The sequence below is a fragment of the Heterodontus francisci genome, chromosome 9 (genome assembly GCF_036365525.1).
Source record: "Heterodontus francisci isolate sHetFra1 chromosome 9, sHetFra1.hap1, whole genome shotgun sequence".
NCBI classification, from domain to species: Eukaryota; Metazoa; Chordata; class Chondrichthyes; order Heterodontiformes; family Heterodontidae; genus Heterodontus; species Heterodontus francisci.
The window spans coordinates 53,059,251-53,071,522 of NC_090379.1; the positions used below are offsets into that span (position 1 = coordinate 53,059,251).

The following is a 12,272-nucleotide window of genomic DNA, read 5'->3' on the forward strand; positions in this document are numbered from 1 at the left end:
AATATCACTACTATCTCCCCCTTTACTAGTGAGTTGGCAGCATTCTCTTCTCTAGTGAAGACAGATGCAAAGTACTCATTTAGTACCTCAGCTGTGCCCTCTGCCTCCACAAGATGATCCTTCATAAATATTGTAACTTCTATCTGATAGGTATTGAATTAGCATTACCTCCTTGATTTTGTACTCTGCACCCCATTTATAAAATATAGGCTCCCATCTGTGTTTTTTTGTTTAAATAGCTTTAGCAACTTGTCGTCCCACTTTTAAAGATAATGACTATCTAAACCCCTGAAGCTTCTACTCTTCAAAATTTTACCATTTAGCATACACATCCTCTCCTTATTCTTCCTCCAAAAATGTACCTCATTTCCCTGCAGTTTCATTTGACCTCTACCTGTCCAATCTACTAGCCTATCTTAAAACTGTTTTGCATTCTGAAAGCTACAGAAATAGATTTTACTCTATAAATGTATTTATTATTTCCACAATTTATCAAACCAGTGGGTGATTTACTTACCTACTGATTCAATGCAAAAGTCAAAACTTAGCTCTGATGCCAGCTTTTTGCTTGATTTCAATTTACCATGTAGATTTACAATCTTCACATTTTCTGAAATAGAATAAAATGTGTATAGTTACAAAACTTAAGTTATGAAAATGTATTACAGAAGTGCAACAGCAAAAATCCACCATGCATCAAGTTCCACCTTGAATTTTTCAGACAAGTTATTTTGAATAATCATGATCCCATGCAATCCTAGATTAACTCAAGAATGAATGACAGCTTCAAAGGTATCCCTGTTAGATTGACATTTCAAAAATTGCCATGGTTGTCAAATTTCCTTGATAAATTATTAGATTCAGATGTAGGTAGTAGGAGTTCTTTAATGAAATTCAAACAGTGCTACGAACAGTACAGCGAGTTCTTTCTATAATCTACTGAAGATCTCAATTACGTCTTTATAGTTTTAGAACACTGCCTCAAATATTTGTATATGCAAGTAACTAGTGAGATTTAGAGTGTATTTTGACTTTGGTTACTGCACTGTAGATGTCTATAGTTATATTTTTGGCATTTGGGTAGATTAACACCCTACAGTGGGCAAAAGAGATGATTGAAATTTAGGGGAAAAGACAATGTGGACAAATTTGAGGGGTTACATTTTAGGCTATTTGGATGCCTCCTGGCTTAATTTGATCCATTTATCGCACTTACCCATGGATAATTAACAAGGTACTTGTTCCTAGCAAACTTCACCAAAAATAGTAAAATTAGTGTTTATTACAAAGCTTCCATTCACCAAAATTACCAATTTCATGTTTGCTAACATCCACAAGCACATTTTTCTATGTATGTTCTCATTTCAACAAGCATGTTTCAATCAGCTATTTCTCCATTCTGTTCTTTTAGTACCATATCATCACGATATGGCAGTGTTTGTGTTAAGGGAGATTTATTTTTCCCAGGTATTAGAACCAGGAATGGACCAATGGTGATCTACCACTATTGTGCAAGGGTGGGGTGGGGAGGGGGGGGCGTTAAGGCTGAAGTATTTGTAGGCATTATAAATTACCATTTCCTTATACAATAGGTTAAAAGCCACATGGAAAAATCATGGACTAGATCTAATTCTGAGTAGTGCGCCCTCATGTGGTATCATATCGCCACATGGAAAACACCTGGGAGACAGCAAACATGGAATTAGATTCAACAAAATTAGTCAAGCTAATATTGCTGAAGATGTGACGCTAGTACCAGATTATAAAAAGAATTACATTTACAAAAATAGCAGATGATTCTAGGTTGACTGGGGTAATTGCAGCAACAGATGATAAATGTGTCAAGAACCAGAGGTCACCGAGTTAAGGTGAACCAAAAGAACCAAAGGCGATAAGAGGAAAAACTTTTATGCAGTGAGTGGTTAGGATTTGGAGTGTACTGCCTGCAAGTATGGTAGAGGCAGATTCAATTGTTGATTTCAAAAGGGAGTTGGATATTTATCCGAGCAGAAAAAAATATGGGGAAAAGGTGGGGAAGTGGGACTAGCTGAGTTGCTCTTAGAGAGCCAGCACATACAAGATGGGCCAAATGGCTGCCTTCTGTGCTGTAACCATTCTATGATTCTAGGAATGTGGGGCAGATCTTAGGAATGGATTGTAAATTGGTTGCATTCACACAAATAGTGATTAATGGTAACTGTTCTACTTGGGGACTGGTTACTAGTAGAATTCTACAGGGCCCTTGCAGTTGTTGCATGTGGGCTTGTGCTTGGGGGACTCTACAAAGTAGAGCCAGTAATTATAGCTTATTTGGGAGATGATGTGTAGAGGTCAGGTGCTCTTCCATAGCCAGAACTTCATAAATCATAAATTAAAATTCAAATGGGCAAAGAAAAATGTTCTTTTTTCTTTGAATGAGAAAATAAAAGTAAATCTTCAGAGTCTGTAAATTGTTCTGCATTCTCATTGGGCCCCATCAAGTCTGTGGCAGTGCCAAGTCAGACAGGCTGTCAGCCTACTCTGTTAGGTTTGAGAAGCTCAAGGGAAAAAGGTAAAATACTTAAAGTGTAATAACCTAATATTCAGGTTTCATCTTTTTGAATTCCCAGAACATATATTACTGAGATGACACACGGGCAAATTCTTTCAAACGTTTGCAATGTCAAATGCAATTCCGACAGAGATCCACTTTCTTCCAGTTGTAGAATAGGAACTTACCTACAATTCCACATCGCCCACTGATGACACAACTGAAAATGGAACCTGCTATTTGATGAATCATCGTCATGTACCCATATTTTACTAGGCTAAGGCACAATGTCTTTGAAGCCCAAAATATTAATGTTCTCACAATTCTTAGTATGTGTTGTTACAGCATCAATGACATTTAACAAGGCATTTTGAACTACAGAAGATCAAAAAGGGTTGAAATTTTTAAAATAAATACATTCTCATTTAATAGCCATGCAATAAAAGTTACAGATTAATTCCAATTTAGATCTAACAGGAAAATAAGTCCTCCTTTAGATACTAGAAACAATTACACACTAACGTATCATGGGATTATTTTCACTCGTAATTTTGCTTAAAATTGAGCAACAATTTTCATTGTAATTTACAAAAATCACAGCAGTTTAAACTGCACAAAATATTTTAGCTTTATAGACTAAATTAGGCATAACTTTGTTCCTGGTTGCAATTAAAATTATTTTTCATTTAACATATTTAGTTATGAAGAAAATCACTCCATTGAACACTATATGTATGTAAAACTTAGCTCTCATAATCTTGGTATTTACCATGATCAAAACCCTAATATATTTCCTATCACCTATAACAAATATACACAGCTCCTGTACTGACTAAATGTTGAATTAGATTATGCTGGACTAAATAGTGGGGGCGAGGGATCAAGTGAGGGAAGATGTGATAATTTAGAGACAGAAGGCAAGAAAGCAAGGTAGCCATATGGGAATTGATAATGAGTGTGGCAGGAAGGGAAGACTGGAGGGAAGCAAAACTGGCAACAGGAAGTAGAAAGGTAGTAAGTGAAATTAGAAGACAGATTAAATGAAGGCAAGCATCAAATAGGATCAGAATGCGGAATAATGTTAAAAAGACAAAGTTAAGAGCACTCTATCTGAATGCACAAGGTAGCTGATTTGAAGGCACAAAAAGAGGTAAATGGGTATGATTTAATTGCCTTTACAGAAGCGTGGTTACGAGGTGACCAAGACTGGGAACTGAATATTCAAGTATATTCATCATTTAGAAAGAATAGGCAAAAAGGAAAAGGAGGTGGGGCAGCACTCTTAATCAGGGATGAGATCAGTACATTAGTGAGAGAGGATCTTAGATCTAAGGATCAAGATGTAGAATCAATTTGGGTGGAGCTAAAACAGCAAGGAGCAGCAAACATTGGTGGGAGTTGTTCATAGGCCAAATAGTTGCAATGTTAGGCACGGTATAAATCAGGAAATTAGAATTGCATGTAACATGGGTAATACAGTAATAATGGGCTACTTCAATTTACATATAGACTGGGTAAACCTAATCAGCTCTAATGCTGTGGAGGATGAATTCCTGGAGTGTGTAAGAGATGAGTTTCTGGAGCAGTAGGTTGAAGAACCAACTACGGATCGGGTGGAGCTTTTGGGAAATAGTGACCATGACAGAATTTTACATTAAGTTTGAAAGTGATATGGTTCATTCTGAAACTAAGGTCTTAAATCTGAACAAAGGAAACTATGCAGGTATGAGACGCAAGTTGGCTATGGTGGATTGGGAAAATACACAAAGATTTGACAAAAGACAGGCAATGGCTAGTATTTAAAGTAGTATTACATGGTCTACAACAAATAAACATTCCTCTAAGACACAAAGACCTAACAGGAAAGGTGAATCAACCATGGCTAACAAAAGAAGTTAAAGACTGCATTAGATCAAAGGAAGTGGCTTATAAAGGTTGCCAGAAAAACTGGTAATCCCAAGGATTGCGAACAATTTAGAACCCAACATAGGATGACCAAAAAACTGATAAAGGAAAAGAGACCATGAATGCAAGCTAGCGAGAAACATAAAGGCAGACTGTAAAAGCTTTTTAGGTATGTGAAAAGGAAAAGATTAGCAAGGACAAATGTGGGTCCATTATAGGCGGAGACAGGAGAACTTATAATGGAGAATAGGGAAATGGCAGAGAAACTGAACAATTACTTTGTGTCTGTCTTCACGGAGAAAGATACAGACAATCTTCTAGAAATAGTAGGGAACCAAGGGACTTGTGAAAATGAGGAATTGAAAGAAATTATTAATAAAGAGGTAGTACTCGAAAAATTAACCGGATTGAAGGTTGATAAATCCCCTGGACCAGATGAGCTACATCCTAGAGTGTTGAAGGAGGTGGCTATTGAGATAGTGGATGCATTAGTGGTTATCTTTCAAAATTCTATAGATTCTGGAAGGGTTCATGCAAACTGGAAAGTAGTAAATGTAACACCACTATTAGAAATGGGTTGAAGGGTTATGGAGAACGGGCAGGAAAGTGGAGTTGAGGCCAAGATGAGATCAGCCATGATCGTATTAAATGGCAGAGCAGGCTCGAGGGGCTGAATTGCCTACCCCTGCTCCTAGTTCTTATGTTCACTATTTAAGAAAGGAGGGAGAGAGAAAACAGGGAACTACTTTGATGTCAGTAGTAGGAAAAATGTGATAACTGGAGACTTAGAAAATTATATGATTGGGCAGAGTCAGCATGGATTTTTGAGAGGAAAATAATGTTTGAAAAATCTGTTGGGTGTTTTTCAAGGATGTTACTTGTAGCATAGATAAAGAACCACCAGTGGATGTGTATTTGGGATTTTCAGAAGGCTTTTGATAAGGTCCCACACAGGTTAGTAAACAAAATTATAGCACATGGGATTGGGGGTAATATACTGGTATGGATTGAGAATTGGTTAACAATCAGAAAACAAAGAGTAGGAATAAATGGGTTATTTTCAGGATGACAGGCTGTTACTAAAGGGGTACTGCAAGGATCAGTGCTAGGGCCACAGCCATTCACAATCGATATAAATGATTTGGATGTGGGGACCAAATGCAATATTTCCAAATCTGATGACACCAACTAGGTGGGAATGTATGTTAAGAGGAGGATGCAAGGAGGCTTCAAGGGGACTTGGACAGGCTAAGGTGAATGGGCAAGAACATGGCAGATGGAATATAATGTGAAGAGTGAAGTGATCCACTTTGGTAGAAAAAAAAACAGAAAGGCAGAGTATTTCTTAAATGGTGAGAGGTTGGGAAGTGTTAATGTCCAAAGAGACCTGGGTGTCCTTGTTTAGGAGTCACTAAAAGCTAGTATGCAGATGCAGCAAGCAATTAGGAAGGCAAACGGTATGCTGGCCTTCACTGCAAGGGAATTTGAGTACAGGTGTAAAGATGCATTGCTGCAATTGTAAAAAGCCTTGTTGAGACCACACCTGGAGTATTGTGTACAGCTTTAGTCTCATCTAAAGCTAGATATACTTGCTATTGAAGGAGTGCAAAGGCGGTTCACCAGACTAAATCTGTTCTACTGCTTTGTGCAAGTTACTTTAAGAAAAACATGATTTAATTTGTTTTACAGGTTGCCTGTATATGTATTACATACACTATTTTACTTAAACAAAAATTATGCAGAAATAATTACAATTATGAAAATTGGAGCAAAAGATAAATTGTCTCATATTATTGGTTTCAGAACAAAGATACACAAAGGGATGGGAATATTCCCAGAATTATTAAAACATGACAGGTACTCACGATCCATGCAGACAAGAACTGTATCCCGTTCCAGCTGGGTTACGTGAATGGTATCCAACTGGCAGCCAGCTACAACAATAAATACATACATGACTGGTGATGCATTCATGAAATTGCAAACATTTAATTTATTAGACAGAAAGATCTTTTAGATAAATTATCCTGTTTACAAACTATTAGATGCTGTACATAAAAAACTATTTTCCCTGTGCCTAATCAATGGGGTACACTGAAAACAGTGCAAAACTTAAGTAACTGGCTCTGATGCTAACAAATTCAATGGCAAAATATAGTATTGTAGTAGCAAATGTAACCAAAACTTGCATACAGTTATTTAATGGCTAGATCTGCATCAACAAGCCAGTATAACTAGTTTTCCAATTTTTTTTAATCACCGGACTCAACTGCTCAATGAGCTTTAAACTATTGTGCAGTATAACCCACGAATGAATAATCATTACAAAAATTGTGATAATCTGTTAGCAAATGGCATACCTGAACCAACTTCTGTAAACCACGAGGAAGAGGAGTTCAGGTTTATTGTCTGAAACCGGACCACCTGGCTGGGTTCACTGCCTTTGCTGATGGCTACACAGACCATTGGGTATTCCTGCTCAGGTACCACAAGCATTTCAAACACTTTTAGAGGGTCTGGGAGTGGAAAGTCAAAATGCTGGAAGAACAACATTTTTTTAAAAAATCAAGATTTTGTGAACCTAAAATCAGTATTATAACATACATTCAAAACAGTTTTTATTCATTCATGGAATTTGGGCATTGCTGGCTAGGCCAGCATTTATTTTGCCCATCCTTAATTGCCCTCAAGGAGGTGGTGATGAGCCTTCTTGAACCGCTGCAGTCTGTTGTGTAGGCATACGCACAGAGCTGTTAAGTAGGGAGTTCTAGGATTTTGACCTAGCAACGATGAAGGAATGGCGATATAATTCCAAGTCAGGATAGTGAGAGACTTGGACAGGAACCTGCAGGTGGCGTGGCTCCTATGTGCTTGCTGACCTTGTTCTTCTAGATGGTAGAGGTCACAACTTTGGAAGGTGCTTTCAAAGAAGCTTTGGTAAGTTGCTGCAGTGCATCATGTAGATGGTACACACTGCAACCACATGCACCGGTGGTGAAAGGAGTGAATGTTTAAAGTGGTGGATGGGGTGCCAATCAAGTGGACAGCATTGTCCTGGATGATGACAACCTTTTTGACTGTTGTTGGAGTTACTCTCATCTATGCAAGTGGAAAGTATTCCTTCACACTCCTGCCTCATGCCTTGTAGATGGTGGAAAGGCTTTGGAAAGTAAGGCAGTGAGTTTGATCTTGTAGTCAGAGTACTTACGTGACCAGGTCCAGTCAAGTTTCCAGTCAGTAGCCAAATTGGATTTATCCTGCTTTTTGTGGACAGGACATACCTAGGCAATTTTGCATTTTGTCAGGTTGCAGCTGTACTGGAACAGCTTGCTGCAGGCATGGCTAGTCCTGCAGCACAGATCTTCAGCACTACAGCTGGAATGTTGTCAGGGCCCATAGCCTTTGCTCTACCAATACGCTTAGCTTTTTAAAAATATCACATGGAATGAATCGAATTGGCTGACGACTAGTATCTGTGATGCTGGGGATCTCAGGAGGTGGCTGAGATGGATCATCCACTCAGCAATTCTGGCTGAAGACTGTACTACAAGGTTAAGTAGAAAAATACACAGTTTCAAGTTGAACAGATAATTAAACATTACAAACATACCAACACCCAAGATTTATGGCTTTACAGGAGCATAAAATTTAAATATGGGTGTATGCTTTTAAGTATTCCAACATTTAGATCCAACAAGTTTTTGCCTTTTAATATTATGATCTAAAAGAAATTCAGTGCTAAATTAGTAAATATCATATACATAATCTAAAAACAAATACTGACCTTGATCAGCATGAACTTTTCCATTGGTTCATACCACTGAAGTAAGACAATACCAGACTGCAGCGCCCCACAGAGGTATTTATATCCAGTGTATGGATTTCGCACTACAATTGGTGAAGAGAGAACAATGGCAACATGTTGTTACTGTTTTCTAAAACTAAAAACACTTTTTCAAAATGATAGAAACTTGCTTTCAATGCAGTAGCGCACTCATTAAATTAAATTTTCTTATATTAACCAATCATACAATATTCCTATTTATGGTGCAAGGTCAGTATCTAACCTCCTGTGCTTCCCAAAACAGGCATTTTCAAGAGAAAGATGTGCAGAGGTCCTACACTTCCGGATCTCAGATGCTGTGCTTTGGGGGGATGCCAAATAAAGGAAGAGGAGCAAGATCAAAAGACCATTTTTGCACATCTCCCAGCAAACTGATCACAGTGGCACTGGCTGAGACTTATAGTGTATGATCAGATGAACAATAATAGACACACATTCATATCCTCAAGAAGTTTTCTAAAACAAAAACAGTTTTGTACATTTAACAATTACCATGCTCCAAGCAAACATTTAAAAAAAAGAGAATTTTACGCACCAATGCAACATTTGTTGCAACCTTTCGTTTCTGGAATTTTTGTAGTTAAAGCAAACCTCCTGGAAACAACATACATGGTAGATTTCAGTTCTATTTCAGATACATTTTATAAGACAGCCATAGGTTATGACTCATGCTGCAGATTTATATCCTATATTTACTTCCAATATTTAGTACATTAAACATGTCTGTATGGTCAAGTATGTGTCTTTTATTTCTCTCACTATGCCTTCTGCTAATCATGATCACTTCTGCATTTTATAGGTCATTCTAATTCTTCTTCTATATGTGTTTGTATTTTTCACCCTTCCCTGTTTCTTTTTAAATGCTGTTAGTCGGTATGATCTTCCAGTTCTGGTTAAGAGTCTGCACCCATGAAACAGTACTGTCTGATCTGCTTCATTCCTGTATTTTGTTTTTATCCTATACATTGAGTCAGGCAGACAAGTGATTGCAGATCACGTCAGCACCAGTACCTGGAACTATTTTAAAGAGGGCTGAACTATAAAAATGTGAGATGAGGTTACTGAATAAAGAAAACATATTTTACATTGCTCCATACTCAAATAGTGCAAGGCACTGCAGGATTTTAAAATCACACAATTCTACAGAATGCAGTTTCCTTACCTGGGTATTATTTTGTCAGGAAAACGGTGAGTTTGAATGTGGGTTGCTAACCCTGGTTTCTTTGCCTGTTCAAATAAGGCAACCAGGTTGTGTGAATAAAGCTGAAAGGTTTTGCCTGCAATTGTAGAGAAATGTGAAAATAAAAGTCAAGGACTGACAACTGAAATCTACATTCTCACCACAAATATTCTGAACATTGGTTCAGTGATGCACCAAGCTGACTCCATGCCATCAAGCTCTCAGCTTCATCCCACCAAAAGACCTCAAACTTTAACTTTGGACTGTCCAAAATCATCTCCTCCTTGTCCTCTGTTTATGACAAGGACATGCCCCTCCTAATCTTTGCCATGTCCACATGATCTGAATTCACATCTGCATTTTGGCTGGTGCTCCAGACATATTACTTCCACCTTTTCTTCCCCCTCCCAACCCCTTCATTCCTCTATCCTCCCCTTCCCCTCATCCAGGCATGTAATTTTTAATTCTCACCTCTTGGGTACTTAAACTCCCAATATATCACTACTCCTCTGCTTGCCTTTTTAGATAAATCCATAGGTAGCCTCTACGTCTTGCCTGTCATTCTTCCAAAGGCCTACACCTGAAAATCAAGGATCATCCAGGAGAGCAAAGATAACCCTGGGATTCTCCATCAGCATATCCTTCTATTCCTTTCTCTCTTATGTGCTTATCTAGATTCCCCCTTTAATGCATCTATGCTATTTGCCTCAACTGCTCCTTGCTGTAGCACATTCCACGTTCTTACCACTCTTTGGATAAAGACATTTCTCCTGAATTCCCTATTAGATTTACTAGTGACTACACCCTATATTTGTGACCTCTAGTTTTGGACCCCCCACAAGTGGGAACATTTTCTCTACATCTACCCTATCAAAACCCTTTCATAATCTTAAAGAACTCTATCAGATTATCCCTCTGCCTTCTCTTTTCTAGAGAAAACAGCCAACCTGTTCAGACATTTCCTGATATGTATAACCTCTCAATTCTGGTATCATTCTTGTGAATTTTTTTGCACCTTATCCAGTGCTTCTTTATCCTTTTCATAACATGGAGTTAAGAACTGTGCACAGTACTCAGTGTGATCAGACCAAGGTTCTATACAAATTTAACATAACTTCTCAGCTTTTCAATTCTATTACTCCAGAAGTGAGCCCCAATGCGTGTTTCTCATTTGTAAAAAAGTAGCCTTATTAACGTGCGTTACTATTTTTAGTAATTTATTTATCTGTACTCCTAAATCCCAAGGCTCCTCTACCCCATTTAGACTATTATTCAAGCAGTATGTTGGCCTCATTCTTCCTACCAAAAGGAACCACTTCATACTTGTATATATTGAAATTAATTTGCCAGTTATACATCCATTCTTCAAGTTTATCAATGCCAGCTTGTATTTTGTCATGTTCTTCCTCAATATTAACGACAGCGCTCCCCTTGCCCCCTCATCCCCCCAAATTCCTCAGCATCCTATTCAATTCCGGGCAGAGCTTTCAACTCCATATGTTCTCCATCATAAAGACTGCCCATTTCCACCTCAAATATTGCATACCTCTGTATCAGCACATTTGCTGCTGAAACCCTTGTTCATGCCTTTGTTGCCTCCAAACCTAGCTATTCCAATCTCCTCCAACTCCATCCTGGATTCCGATCTCCACATTCTCATTCAAAACTCTGCTGCTGTATTACGTCCCACAGCAATTTCAGCTCAATCACCCATGTCCTTGCTGACCTGCACTCACTTAGTGCTAGGGGCTTGGATGGGCCAGAATTTGTGAGGAGCATCCAGGAGGGCTTCTTGAAACAGTATGTAGATAGTTCAACTAGGGATGGGGCCATTCTGGACCTGGTATTGGGGAATGAGCCCGGCGAGGTGGTCGAAGTTTCAGTAGGGGAGCATTTCGGGAGCAGTGACCATAATTCCATAAGTTTTAAGGTACTTGTGGATAAGGATAAGAGTAGGTCTCGGGTGAAGGTGCTAAATTGGGGGAAGGCTAATTATAACAATATTAGGCAGGAACTGAAGAATTTAGAATGGGGGCGGCTGTTTGAGGGTAAATCAACATCTGACATGTGGGAGTCTTTCAAACGTCAGCTGATTAGAATCCAGGACCAGCATGTTCCCATGAGGAAGAAAGACAAGTTTGGCAACTTTCAGGAAGCTTGGATAACACAGGATATTGTGAGCCTAGTCAAAAAGAAAAAGGAAACATTTGTAAGGGCTGGAAGGCTAAGAACAGATGAAGCACTTGAGGAATATAAAGACAGTAGGAAGGAACTTAAGCAAGGAGTTAGAAGAGCTAAAAGGAGTCATGAAAAGTAATTGGCAAACAGGATTAAGGAAAATCCCAAGGCTTTTTATACATATATAAAGAGCAAGAGGGTAACCAGGGAAAGGGTTGGCCCACTCAAGGACAGAGATGGGAATCTATGCGTGGAGCCAGAGGAAATGGGCGAGGTGCTAAATGAGTACTTTGCATCAGTATTCACCAAAGAGAAGGACTTGGTGGATGATGAGCCTAGGGAAGGGAGTGCAGATAGTCTCAGTCATCTCATTATCAAAAAGGAGGTGGTGTTGGGTGTCTTGCAAAGCATTAAGGTAGATAAGTCACCAGGGCCTGATGGGATCTACCCTAGAATACTGAGGAGGCAAGGGAAGAAATTGCTGGGGCCTTGACAGAAATCTTTGCATCCTCATTGGCTACAGGTGAGGTCCCAGAGGACTGGAGAATAGCCAATGTTGTGCCTTTGTTTAAGAAGGGTGGCAAGGCCGGTGAGCCTTACGTCAGTGGTAGGGAAGCTATTAGAGAGGATTCTTC

The 12,272-nt window shown here is 38.8% G+C and overlaps 1 protein-coding gene across 1 annotated transcript in view; it reads right to left on the minus strand.

The window, feature by feature from the left end:
* Positions 1-12,272, minus strand: part of map4k5 (mitogen-activated protein kinase kinase kinase kinase 5) — a 203,058-nt gene that overhangs the window by 15,568 nt on the left and 175,218 nt on the right. Inside the window, exons 24-29 of the mRNA XM_068039086.1 lie at positions 9,442-9,556; positions 8,815-8,873; positions 8,220-8,323; positions 6,796-6,973; positions 6,301-6,369; positions 518-610 (exon numbers count right to left, since the gene is read on the minus strand). Coding sequence (XP_067895187.1) covers positions 518-610; positions 6,301-6,369; positions 6,796-6,973; positions 8,220-8,323; positions 8,815-8,873; positions 9,442-9,556 — 618 coding nt within the window. The remainder of the gene's footprint in view (positions 1-517; positions 611-6,300; positions 6,370-6,795; positions 6,974-8,219; positions 8,324-8,814; positions 8,874-9,441; positions 9,557-12,272) is intronic.